This window comes from Onychostruthus taczanowskii, unplaced genomic scaffold, assembly GCF_017590055.1.
Source record: "Onychostruthus taczanowskii isolate IOZ18803 unplaced genomic scaffold, ASM1759005v1 scaffold15, whole genome shotgun sequence".
NCBI classification, from domain to species: domain Eukaryota; kingdom Metazoa; phylum Chordata; class Aves; order Passeriformes; family Passeridae; genus Onychostruthus; species Onychostruthus taczanowskii.
In genome coordinates, this window is record NW_024498685.1 from 13,072,407 (window position 1) to 13,086,018 (window position 13,612).

General features: G+C 47.0%; 1 protein-coding gene across 3 annotated transcripts in view; it reads left to right on the plus strand.

Moving 5' to 3' along the window:
* The first annotated feature begins 5,513 nt into the window (after nucleotides 1-5,513).
* AEBP2 (AE binding protein 2) overlaps nucleotides 5,514-13,612 on the plus strand; it is a 42,888-nt gene continuing 34,789 nt past the window's right edge. For all 3 annotated transcript variants that reach the window (XM_041398692.1, XM_041398690.1, XM_041398691.1), the window contains exon 1: nucleotides 5,514-6,186. In XM_041398692.1, the coding sequence (XP_041254626.1) occupies nucleotides 5,543-6,186 (644 nt within the window). In that variant the 5' untranslated portion in view covers nucleotides 5,514-5,542. The remainder of the gene's footprint in view (nucleotides 6,187-13,612) is intronic.

A 13,612-nucleotide genomic window follows, 5' to 3' on the forward strand; every position in this document is an offset into this window, starting at 1 on the left:
TCACAAAAATTAAGAGACATGGAGTGACAGGATTAATATTCAGCTAGAGCAGTGCAAATGTACTGAGAGTAGCTTTTGTTTCTGAAGCAAATTCTGAGTTCATTCTCAGTGGTATCTATAATAACTAAAAGGATATCACAGCTGAATAGTACCTACTTGAAATTCTGTGTTTATATTTCAGGTTTTGCAGCAACCTGTAGAGCACATCAATGAGCCATATTACAAGGCCTCCTAATGCCTTGAGCTCACAGCTTTTTTATCTTTCACTTACAAGAAATTTTCAGGCTTTATTATTTTGCATTTCCTGTTTTCCTTCAGTATAACTTGACAACAAATTGAGCATCAGTTAGTGTGCATTTTAGAGGTTTCATCTATTTGTAAGGTATGTGATTCCTTTCAAATACATCGGAATATCTATGGAACACGACCTTCCTTCCACTGTTGGTGTTTATAGATGGCTTTAGCAGAGATGCCCTCATCTCCACTGGGCTGGCTGGAGTTTACCAAAAATGCAAAAAGAATGAATGTTAGGATGTGCTTTTGGATGAGCTCCACAATGACAGAACATGGTTTTCCATTCCTGAAGTAACCCCTGGTTCTTCATATCACCTTAGCAAGTTTTTAACTTTTTTTGTTCCTCTTTTCCTCATCCCCAGAGAGTTACATTTGACTGAGCTGTCTGGAGCTTTCTGGAGTTTCATGACCTAACAGGAACAGAATGCCATTTTATTTTTTTTCCTCTTAGTTACCACTAAAAGCAGTTCCCTGGTCTAGATCATGGCAGGAATTTCAGGGACAGCTGTGCTGGCACCAGAGAAGAGGCAGCAGATCAGCGTGACACAAAGCAGGGGCAGGGCAGAGCGGGAGGAAGGTCCCAAGCAGTATCAAGAATTCATTTTGCTGCAAAATGTTTTTCAAAGCCAGTTACAATCCCAGAGAGGGCTCAACACTCCTGGGGAGGGAAGAGGAACCCTTTCCCAACATGCATTCCCTGCAGCCTTCTTCTGGTTGGCCCAGCCTAAGCATGGTTTGTAGTTTCTCAGAGTCATGGTTTCTAAGCAGACAGTACAGACAAAGATTAAAAGCAGCTTTAAAAGGGAAAGAGCATGGGAGCTGAGTTTAAAGGGAGAATTAACTGGGTGCTGCAGGAGAGGGTGGGGTCAGAATTGCATCACGAGGCAATTTCAGCCCAGTCTGAAGGGAAGGGTGAGAACCCAGCGCTGCTCACTCGAAGCAATGACAGATGGCAGCCTCTTCCTCCAGACCTTGGATTGGGATGGGGAAGGGTGGGGCAGAAAGAAGGGAAGGGTGCAGTTTCCAGAGGCTGCTGAGTCGGCAGAATATTGAGCAAGGTGAGTCATGAGGTGCAGGCAGCAGGAATTTCCTGCACTGCTTAAGACGTGAATGGGGAGACAGGGGTTGGAGAAGGGAGCTCAGGGAGCAAATGCTTGGCTTTACAGAGTCTCTCCTGGTATCCTAGCAAGTGTCAGACGGGACGTCACCTTTCCTGTACCTCAGGCCTATTTAATTTTTCTTCTCTCTTTATAGGCCTTTCTTGCTGTATTGGTTTGCTTGTATACTGTATAACATAGTACTATAATGTTGATCAAAGTTAGGGAAAAGCCTCAAGAAACCTGCCTTACTTACATCTTCTGGTGATCTCACCTAAGTGTCCTTCAAGAAAACCCCACAAAACAGCAAAATTGCTGTGAATCAAGAAAAGAAGAAACTACTTCTCTGGAGTGTGCTTGTTACTGATCCTGCTGACAGTGTGAATGCCCTGCACCCTGGTGTTCCTGAGGTAAGAGAATAAAACCTTCATTTCTTCTCCCTGCTCTGCTGCGTCTACAAGTTTTTCTTGAACTAATGGTCCTGCTTGGAATCTTTTGCCTGTGAACAGGCTTCTCTTGGTTTATCTACCGGCTTTTTAAAATGTGTTTTGTTCTTTTGCACTTTGTTTATTCCTCAACACAAATGTCTGAGCTTTAAAGCATCGTTGTAAGGTGGTCATACCAAGCTAGACTGAGCACATCAGAAACCCTTTGTGTGAACGACAGAGTAACATCCACCCAAGTGAATTATGTGGTTTTTTCTCCAAAGGATTTCCTAACAGGAGTCTCCTCCTTTGAGCTTTTATCACTGCATTCAAATGTAAATGATTTAGATGCTTTTGCAAGTTGTGGAATCACCTGTTCTCTGACAGATCTCTTTCAAGAGGTTTGAAAAGTCATGAAACCTTGGAGAAAAAGGAAATCTAGCTTCGGTAAGCTGCGTGGGTTTGTACAGAGAAAGCTCAGTGAGCATTATAATAATCACTGCTGCTTGCACTTGATTAGGACTTTATTACAGCACTCAAGGGCCGAGCCTGGACGCAGAATTTTGTGTGTTTGAAAACCTGAGAGCGGGACACCGAGAGATTACCACGGAGTTTTCCTTTGATGCCTGCCTGCTGCAGCAGTGACCCCGTTGGTACCGAGCTCTTGCTTAAATGCCAAGTGATTTCCACCAGGCAATAGAAAAGTCCCGAGGTTTCCTTCCCTGAGCCTCCCTGAATACACAGATTACCTAACGAGCTGGCGTCTCTACCGCCCTGCTTAGGAGAGCGGAAAGTGGGAGGTCGAATCACCCTGCTCGCTTTCAGTGCCAAACACAGGGAGCCTTTGCGTGCACACAGCACCTCAGGAAACCCAGAGAGACCTGGGGGAGGAACAAAAAAAAAAAGATATTTGAGCACACAGCGGAGCCGATCAGGACTATTGACTATTGACATCAGGGTACACGGAGTTCTTTGTGATGACTTTTCTACCCTTTATCTCATAAGCATCGTTCGTGAAAGGTGTTTTTTTTACCGAAGCCCTTCATATCTTTTTGGTTTCTCATGACTCGATACCTCCCTTGCTGCAGCACAGAACTGCAGAAGGGCATCAGTGCGTACTAGAGACACAGGAATTATTTCAGCTACTGCCGTTTCTGGGCTGAATCAGAGGCTGGGTTGTTTTTGAAACGTCACACTCGGTGTTTGACTAGACTGCAACACCCACCCGGAGCCCGCCGCCCTCCTCCACGGGGAGCGAAGCACAGCACACGCTGTTAGCAGGAGGAAAGGCAGGGCAGGGTACAGAAACTCCGGGTTTGGTGACTGCTTTGGCGGAGTTAGGAGACCTGCAATGCACGTCTTGCAAAGACGAGAAGCAGCATTGCAGCTGTTCTTGTCTTTTTTCCCCTCCCTCTGGATTTTTTTAAAGCATTCTTAGCATTTCTGCTTTCTAGCTGAGGCTGGGTTCTTAGAAATCTGAGGAATTATCATCACTTTTTCATTGTTGTTGGTTTCCAAAATTTGCTTATGCTCCTCTGCAGGCTAAATATGTTACTGGTTTGTTTTCAAAGATTAATCCGGTGTTGAGTCCCCAACCCCCTGCTGCTGTTTCAGCGCTGTGGCTCTCTATTTTGGCTGCTACACCACAGCTTGTTCTTGTTGCTGCTCACAGCTACATCTGTTGATGGGCTGGGAGCCATCTCCAGCTATGCAAATGCAGGTCTTGGGAGCACCTTCTCCAGATTTTAATCCTACGCAGTTAACTTCTCCTGGAATCCAGGATCTCTGTGGAGGTGCCAGATAAACCTGCTGTAACTTGAGTTGGTGATGTTCTTCCTCATGTGCAGAAGGCACAATGCTTTTCTGGACTGAGCTGTGGTTCTGTGTTTGTTTTTAAACTTAACTACCACGGCTTCATGATTTTTGTTTTAAATGTGGCAAGCTCTGTAAGCATTGGCTAAAGACTGACAGATGTAGGATATTTAAAATTCACATGGAACAGCATTTCATTACCTTTGGTTTATTTACCTTTGATTGAATAGCTTTCATTACCCTTCTCATCTCTCCAATACTTTGTCAATCTACCTGATTATATCTCTGTGTTCAGATTCTGCCTTTCTGTTCTACTGCCAATCCCCATCCTATGTACTTTACAGTAAACTTTATCCCATTTCACATGCTCATAAAATGACCTTAATTTTCCAACTCTGCTCTAAAGGCTTCTATGTGATTGACAGTCAACCTGCTGAGATTTCACCTCTCCCCTTTTACACATCCATAGGTTTAGACTGGGTATTAGGAAAAAATTCTTTCCTGTGAAGGTGGTGAGGCCCTGGCACAGGGTGCCCAGAGAAGCCCCATCCCTGGAAGTGTCCAAGGCCAGGCTGGTGGGACTCTGAGGAACCTGCTCTGGTGGAAGGTGTCCCTGCTGGGCAGGGGTTTGGAATGAGATTATCTTTGAAGTTCCTTCCAATCCAAGCCATTCTCTGATATTTCCTAGTCCCCTTTGGTCACACAGCTTCTCCCCGCAGCCGGGAAGCCTCTTCCCTGCCAAGAGAGATCTCAGGCCAGTTTGTTCTGGTCCATTCTCTCTCCTCCCTGCACAACGCGGTGTTTTTCACTCCTTTTCCAGCGGCGCTGGATCGCTTTCCCCGTCTCCTTCCTGCCTCGGCCGAGCCGAGCAGTGCCACTCCTGCCCGGCTGGCTCCCCCGCGCCCTGCAGCTCTTCCCGAGGAGCCTCGCTTCTCCCGTTCCCTGTGCTCCGTGTCCCGCTTCCCCGCCGCCGTGCCCGTGAGGGGACCCGCGGTGCCCGTGAGGGGATCCTGCGTGCCCGTGAGGGGACCTGCAGTGCCTGTGAGGGGATCCAGTGTGCCCGTGAGGGGACCCGCAGTGCCCGTGAGGGGATCCTGCGTGCCCGTGAGGGGACCCGCGGTGCCTGTGAGGGGACCCGCTGTGCCCGTGAGGGGATCCTGTGTGCCCGTGAGGGGACCCGCTGTGCCCGTGAGAGGATCCTGCGTGCCCGTGAGGGGACCCGCGGTGTCCGTGAGGGGACCCGCCGTGTCCGTGAGGGGATCCGCCGTGCCCGGTGCCAGCGGAGCCCTGCCTGCCCCGCCCTCCGCCTACCTGCAGTGCCTGTGAGGGGACCAGTGTGCCCGTGAGGGGATCCTGCGTGCCCGTGAGGGGACCCGCAGTGCCCGGTGCCAGCGGAGCCCTGCCTGCCCCGCCCTCCGCCGGGGCCACCCTGCTCCGGCTCTGCTCCTTCTCCAGCGCCAGCTGGGAATGTCCCCGCCCCGCTGTGGGACACTGGTGCCGCGGGGATTTGTCCTGGAGCGAGGCGCGGGGACCGGCTCCCGGCACTCCCCGCTGTCCATGGAACCGCGGATTGGGATCACGCCATTCCAGCGGGGATGCCTGGGGGATTCGAACCGGGATTCCCGGGGGATTCCAGCCGGGATCCCTGGAGGATTCACGCTGGGATCCCCGGCAGACTCCAGCCAGGATCCCACGGCTCCCCCGCCACCGCCCCTTCGCGCCGGGGGCGGCGGCCGCCGCCGCTCCGCCCTCCCCGCGTTGTTTGTCCCCCGGCGCGCTCCGTAGCGCGTGCGGCGGCGGCGGCACGAGCCGGGCCCCGCCCCGCCCCTCCCCGGCGGTGCGGGTGCGCGAGGAGGGCGAAGGTGCGCACGCCCGCGGCCGGCCCCGCGCGCGCGGCAGCGACTCGCAGGCGCCATGGCGGCCGCTCGCTGCAGCGACATGGCGGAGCCCCAGCGGCGCCTTCCCGGGCAGGCGGCGCCCGCCGAGGAGGAGGAGGAGGCGGAGGTGGCGGCGGCCGCAGCCGGTGGGGCCGGATCCTCGTCGTCGTCGTCGCCGCCGCCGCCGCCTTCGTCCTCGGCCGCGGCGGAGCCGGAGCCGCTGCTGCTGCTGAACGGCGAGGCGGAGAGCATGTCGGAGCCGAGCCCGGAGAGCGCCAGCCAGGCCGGGGACGGGGAGGACGAGGACGAGGAGGAGGAAGAGGAGGAGGAGGGCGGCGAGGAGGAGGAGAGCAGCCTGGTGGGCAGCAGCAGCAGCAGCACGAGCAGCGGCTGCTGCAGCGACGAGACCCGCTCGCCGAGCCCCGGCGGCGGCAGCGAGGCCGACGCCAAGGAGGAGCCCAAGGGCCCCCGGGGCAGCCAGGAGGACGGGCCGGGCCGCGGCGGCGGCGGGGGCGGCAGCAGCTCCAGCAGCGTGTCCAGCGGCGGCGACGAGGGATACGGCACCGGCCCCGGCACGGGCGGCGGCAGCAGCTGCGGCAGCGCCACGTCGGGGGGCCGCCGGGGCAGCCTGGAGATGTCCTCGGACGGGGAGCCCCTCAGCCGCATGGACTCGGAGGACAGGTCAGTGTCCGGCCCTGCCCGGCCGCGTCCCCGCCTCGGCAGCCCCCGCTGCCCGGGCGCCGCCCCGCTCCCGGCCGCGGGGCTGTCACGGCAGCCACAGGTTTCCCCGGCCAACTTGTGCCGGGCCCCTGCTCCTCGGAGCCCCCCCGGCTGCCCGGCCCTGGTCGCGGAGGAGGGGGCGATCCCCGGCCGTCGCCGCCGATCCGTGAGAGCCCCGAGCGGCCCCGCCGGGCGCTGCCGCCTCCTCCTCCTCCTCCTCCGGGGCCTCTTTCCTCGGAAGCTGCGGATTTTTCTCACATGGTGCTTTCGGGGTTCTTCAGGGCTGTGTCTTGCGGCAAAGCGCAGGTGGGGTGTGCTGAAGATTCGGGATGGGAAATGCATCTCTGGATGCGGTTTTACCTGCGCCCGCAACAGGGGCTCTGCTCTAGAGGGAGAAAACCGAGTGAAAGCCTCTTAAAACATGAGGGGGAAAACCCGAGTTTGCTAAAATAAAAAGGAGACTAGCTTTTCCTGCATTGCGTGTGCACAAGTAATAATCGTGCACGGTGTGAAGTGGGGCTCGGAGTCGTCTTTGAATGAGTTCTGTAATTGTGGATTTCAGAATCTGTAAGGATGAGTTCTTGAGCTTTCGTACTGTATGTTAAAGCTGCACATTTTACCAAGATTCTAGCTCGGTTCTGGTGAAAAGGCGCAACCGAGTTCTCACACATGGTTGAATTCGACCATTCAGGTCTGTTTCAGCCTACTGAGTCAAGCGTTTCAAAGAACACAGCTTATGTAGTAGCTCTCTTGGATGTTGTATGCAACAGTTTACTTGAAAAACTGAAAATAGGGTGGGAAAAGGACGTCAAAAGAGTGTGAAAATGCTGTGTGCCTCTTGCTAATTAATCCCTTCAAACAGTTTAAGAAACTTGTACGATTTTTCTGTATGTTTAGCAGAAAATGTATCAGACTTCCCTGCTAGAGTTACACTTAAGTAACAATTAGAATTTTATTTGTATTTTCTTAAGGTAGTTTCGCTGTTAAATGTGGAGAATTACGTGGTTCGGTCCAGAAATGTACTTTGAATATATATATGTTAGATCAAAATCTTTGTAAGTGTACAAGTACCCTTATTTCAGAATGAAAACGGGGCATGACTAGACCTAACCTCGAAGATTAAAACCAGCCCAGCAAACCCCTCGTGAGTCAGTTCCCCAAAACCATGTAATTGGCCTAAAAGTCTTAAGGAGACAGAAAAAAATTCAGGGCTTTGGTTTCCGTCAGACTTCTGAGACTCATAGAAGTCACATTTTCTTTCTTCTAAACTTGTGCGAGTGGAAAAGGGGTGTGGATGTTTGGGTTTGTTTGTAGGTTTGTTTGTTTTCTGTTTTTTTCAAAAGCTGAGATTTTCCGTGCAATTGACTAAGTATGGGAGTAGACTTCTGGAAAAACACCAGGTACATAAAGGAGCTTTAAGATCACAGTTTCTTGTTTTTCATAGAGTGAAAGTCTAAATCTAATCCTGATCTTATCCAAGTGCGTGGCAGGTTGAGGAAATAACAGAAATAACTTGCAGGGGTTTTCTGGAAGCAGCGTCATTTCGCCGTGCCCTCCAGAGCTGGTTGCTACTTTCTTTCTCTGTCATTGTTCTCGTGCTCCTCTTGCTGTAGGTGGTAAAATCCACGTGCGTGGGTTCTTGCTCCTTCCCGTTACCACCAGGAGTGGGACTCTTTGTGTTTAGTGCTTTAAATAAGGACTGTGCCTTGTTTTTAATCTTTGCAAAGTTTTCTCTTGACCTGCCAGGATGGAAACCTGGGGTGTTGAGAGTGTGTTTTGTGCTGTAATTCCAAGGCCTGCTTGTTGAGTTGGTGGGAGGAGAGCAATGCTACCGAGAGTGCAATCTGTCCTTCCTGGGGTTGGAAAATTTCGTTTGGTGCGCACTCTTTGCCGCAGCGTGTTAGAACGCTTTATTATTTTTGTCACACGTAGTCCAGCAAGTTGCTCGCTTGACGTTGCGATCCAAACGATTGCTGCTGCTTGGAAGGCAGCCACAGCATAATCCTGTGCCTTTCAGATGATCACACAGACGAGCAGAGTGTTGCAGAAGGTGGGGATGTGCTGAAGAGTTAGAGTGTGTAAATTGGAATAGTGAAATACCAAGGAAGAGCTGGAAGCAGTTTAGACTGAATATATTGAAATCCCGAAAGAATAAATAATTCGTTGATTTGGTCACCTCTGAATTAAAATGTAGGTTCTGTGACTGTTAGAGAACGATATTTTGTTGTTGTTTAAGTGTTGTTTTTTATGGGGTAGTTTATTGTACAGTACTTCATGACCTTTGCTGACTCCCTGTGTCTCCGAAGTCCTGAGGAACTCGGTGTCTGACTCTCAGCGTGTTGTAAAGTAAGATTCCCTGGGGAGGGAGTAGAGAGAAAAGGGAAGAGATGGAACTAACAGGCTTGACTGTTCAGAACCTGGGTTTAGCCAGAGGAAGCTGGTAGGAGAGTGTTCTCAGTAAAGACTCTCCTGCTGTCAGCAGGTTTGGTAACATTCACATCATGCCCCTGGGCTTGGGATTTTTTTTCTTGCTTCCTCTTTAGAAAATTTGAATGAATTAAAGGGTGTGGTAAGAAGACCTGAATTCCATGAGTGATCAAATTCCCATTTCCTTGTGCATGTTCTTTATCGTTCTCCACGTTGTGTTATCTCTGACTTTTCCTTTATATCAAATACAAATGAAGCAGATGAGGAGGAAAGTCTTGCATATGGTCAAAATAGAGCTACTGTTCAACAACTTTTATTTTTAATATTTTATTGTGTTTTGAGAGTATCTGTTGATAGAAAAAAATAATTTGTAGGAAATTGGTCAGTATTTATAATAACATGAGAAATAAATATAGAGGTGACTATCGATGCCCTGAAATTGAGGGTGAATTTTAACCCTCCATTTCCATGCCTGCAGGTGGATAGATAAATTTGTACTTTGTTACAACATGCTTATCTTCCCTCCCAAAAAACCCAGAAAGGAAAAAGCAAAGCCCAGACTGACGCCTGGGATAAATAACCAAGGTGGCATTTTCAGCACAGCAGGAGAGTTGAGTGCAGTAACTCTGGGACTGGCAGGTATCTCGTTGATCTGTACTAGTTCCATTTTTTTTCCCTGGGAATTGTGCTAAGTTCCCACTCTTGTGCAGGAGTTTGTCTGTGACTTTTGTGAGCAAGCTCAGATCAGCTGGCTGAGTAATAATAGTCTGCATTCGAGCCTAGTGATCCTCTGGATTTACAGTTGGAACAAAGACTATTTATCAGCACGTGAATGCTGCTCATTTTCTTGTGCCTCTCCCCAACTTGAGACCCGTGCTGAAAGGATGGATGTGTTCCTCTGGAGCTGCTAGTCTTGCTGCAGTGCTGAGAAACGTTTGACAGGACTTGAAAAGAAAAAATAATGGTTCAGTTAACTATAAACACTGAAGCTGGACCTAAGCAAATGCGTGGATTTGGTTATAAACCAGCTGAGCTGAGCGTGATGGAGATGCATCTGCAGCTCCCTGCTGTTGTTACTGCTGAATTATGATATTTTCTTACAAACACTTAGTTTACTGAAATAATTTAAATATTGTTTACTGGAACACTTATTATGGAAATATATTTAAATCTGAAATAGTTTCATCGTCAGATTTTGTTTGATTTAGAAAGCAGTGGTAGGTCTCGCAGTTGGAAGTTGTTGAGCAGAAATTCGAGTAGCAAATCTGTATGAAGAGCTTTTTGTTCACCCTGTGAATTTGTCTTGTGTCTTCGTGCTGTCACCTGGAAGCTACCTCTGCTTTACCATTCTCACATTATCTTTACTCCTCTTAGCAGTTTATCCTTTGCTCCCTCCTCCTGGCTGGGCAGTGAGCATGGAAAAGGTGCGTTTGAGCTGCAGGATCAGCTGTCTGCTGCGTGAGCTGATTGATGTGCTCCTGGGCCAAGTGTAACAGGTTGTCTTTGGAACTATGTGGTAATCTTTCCCTTAGGCACAGCACTAAATAATGCCCATCTTACAGGCAATTTTCATGAAACTTGCAAGGCTTTATTTTCTTTTGTTTTGTTTGTTTGTTTGGGATTTTTTGGGAGGGGACAACCTTTTCATGTTTTTTGTTACTCACCAACGAGTCAGTTATTGTGGGGCCCTGACTCAAGGAGTACTTAATAATACTCAATGACAGTTTTTGCTCTTAACCACATAAGACTTGCAAAATACTTCTAGAAATGTTATTATTCTGTTCCTATTTAATAGATGAGCAGTTTTGAAAACACATGTCAGATAAGTTTTTCAGTAGTAAACTTTCCTGTGCTTCAGATTATGATGTTTTTTCATTTTACTGAGTGAAATGACAGTGTGGAACTAATGGGTTGAAAGATAAGAGGTTTAGACATGAAAATTCCAGGCTCTAGCCTGAGTTTTTTTAAATCTCATGTAAAATGAAGGCCTTGTCAACCTTTAAGACGTATGCTGATTTAAAAAGACTAGTTTTAATTCTAAGCTTTATTTTGTCTATTTTTTAAAATCTTAAAAGTGAAGAACTTTGAAGATTGGCTTGGCAGTGGCACTCAAGTTGTATGAGTGACATTTATGAAGGCAGACCAGTAAATTTAAAACACAATCCTGAGGACATGTGGTACTAATAGGTGTGTTTCATAGATCCATGTGACCAGATTAAAAAGTGCTTCAGGCCTCTCTCTGCTGCATAGTCTCACTTGTTCCTATGCAGGAAGTGAAGAATCATTCATTAGCACTTATGGCAAGGTGGTTAAGTCGTTAAATATTTTTTTTTTGAGTGTGTGTAATATTGCCATGTGAACTACACAGAGGTTTACCCGAGTTTCAGAAATTCTGCTGAAAATTGTATTTGCTGTATTTCTAACTGCATTTATTGTTGCTGTAGTTATTTGCTTTCAAATTGCAAAATAAACCCCTTGTTTCTGTAATGGTTATGTTCAGGCCTTTCTGGCACGGGAGAAAATAGCTTTTGATGGGTAGACAAAACAGCCCAGATATTTTGTATGGTGAGTATCTTTATTACTGAAGCTGTTGGTTGGTATAATTGAGTGGTTAACATGAGGTCTTTTTGTGAACTAGATGAAAGAGCTTGGTATAATGAGCTGTTATAGTTATTGTAGTAAGATGTAAATATACTTCATAGAATTTGAGAAAAACATTTTCCTATTCAGTGTAAGACAGAATTAGTTTTGCTTTTTTGTAGGATTTGAACGTCCACACCGGTCTGTGTGCATTTTTTGTTAAGTTTGTGACATCATCAAGTCTGGTAACTTCTAAATACAAGGTTTAATAGTTGGGTTTTTTCAGGGAATTGCCTAGGCAGTAATGGAAAAAAACTGTCTTGATTTTTCCTTCCCCCCCCCTCTTTTTTTTCCCTTTCCCTGTTTCACTTTGCAGTGAAGTTAAACAGGGTGTCACACGCAGCCTGAACAGCAGAGATGTGACATCATGTTCTGGAGCTGGTCACAAATAAATCCAACTCTTTTGGATGATGCAGTGGAAATGTTCCACCATACCACTCGTGCTCAGACCTTTCCACAGCTTTCTATTTCCTTTCATATATTTACATGTTTTTTTAAAACCCCTGCCCAGCTGGAGAGGAACGGTGGGGGAATGAGCAGCAGGGAGAGCAGTGTGGAAATCCACCTAGAACCCCTTGCCTTGGGCTGGTTGTAGAGCAGTCTGGTGTTGGCTGGCAAAGCGGTGCACGGCAGAGCAGGGAGATGAGAAGCAGATGGAGCTTTCGAGACAAGAATAGAGGTTTCTGGCAAGGGGATGATGTGAGATGCACACAGAAAACTTCTGGGATGAGAGGGAATGAGATATGTCTAATAGCCTGAGGGGGGAAAAGAGAACTTAACCCAAAGAAAGTGAAAAATTGGTCTCTGCTGTAAAGTAGCCAAGTAATTGCAGGGAGTCATTGAGACAGGTGGGAATGTAATCTCCAGTGAAGTTGTGCAGGAGACAGAGCAGAAGAGGGTAAGGAACTTCTTTGTATGAGCAGTGAGTTTTATCCACTCTCCCCGTTGCTGTTAAAAAAATACAGTGGCATGACTTGCAAAAATACAAAGTGGTATTTTGTAAGATTCCCTGAGGTAGAGATTTCTTTGGTTCTCTATCCGTGTAAGTGATTCTTTTTTATAACTGTGTGCTTTCTGTCTGGGGTTGTTCAAAAAATGTTTGTTTTAGAAAATGAAATAAATATTCCTTGTTGTGCTTGCTGCTTATCCTTGCTTTTGTGATACACAAAGATAGTGATTACAATTGTGGTTTTGCAGCATTCAAAAACAACAAAGAACTGGGGAAAATTTTTGAAGCCTTTTGAGATGCTGAAGTACTTTTTTCCCCCCTTAAGCATGGTAAAATGTAAAGCAAGAAAGACCTGGGATTTCTTTTCCCATATCTAATTTTCTTCTCTGTACTAGAATTTACATTCTTAAATGTTGCTGAACTTCTGTTGCTAATGTTTAATGAATACTTTCTTTATTTGATAGAGGTTACTTAAGGTATATGCCAAGATATTTGACAGAGAAAAGCAAAAGATTTATGATTTGGAAAGTCCTGTTGTCATCCTGGTGTAGCTTAGAGGAGTGCTGTAATTCAAACAGCTTGTGTAATGTCAGAGGGAGAAAACTGCACCTTGGTGGTTTGACTTGAGACTTGTGAAAAACTTACTATCTGCTCATGCAGTGGTATTATGATTTATTAAATATGCCTAAATAAGAACCTAGCATAAAGAATTTCCACTTACTATTAATGTCATTCCATGTAGCCTTTTGGTAAATTACTAGTTCCCCTGTAAAATTGCAGTAAAGTCCTCATTTTGAGCATTTAAGTTTATTGTGCTGTTGTAATGACTTAGGTTCCAAATGAAAAAAAAAAATCTTAAAAATGCAAAGAAAATATTATCAATGTGTGCAAACAAAGAAATGTAAATATTTCTTTTTCCTTTGAAATAAAACTCCTTTTGGCATGTCTTTAAGTAGGCTTCCTTAGCTTGACTTGAATGCCAAGTTACAGCTTAGACAGTTGGTACAAGTAGGAGTTAATTCAGTGTCCCACAGAACAGGAGTCAAACCTTCATTTATGACCTTTTTGTCATGAATTAAGCCAGTCAGTGGAGTTGTGCTTTGCTGGTTTCTTTGCTTTTGATGCATGGTTACTACTTGAAGGAGCAAGTATTCACTGAGGTAGAAACAGACAAGGCTGCTACTTTCTACAGTGCTATCCCAGCTGTGTATTTTTTTCTGTTTTAAGTTTAATTTAACATGATAACTGAAACTGGAAGGATTTTTTTTAGATCTGCTCTGTAAGTTTGCATCTTTCTTTGGTCATTTTATGTTCCATTTGTTTTCTGTGTTCTGGGGTGAGAGGAGGCATCCTGAGCTTGAGGGAATGGCA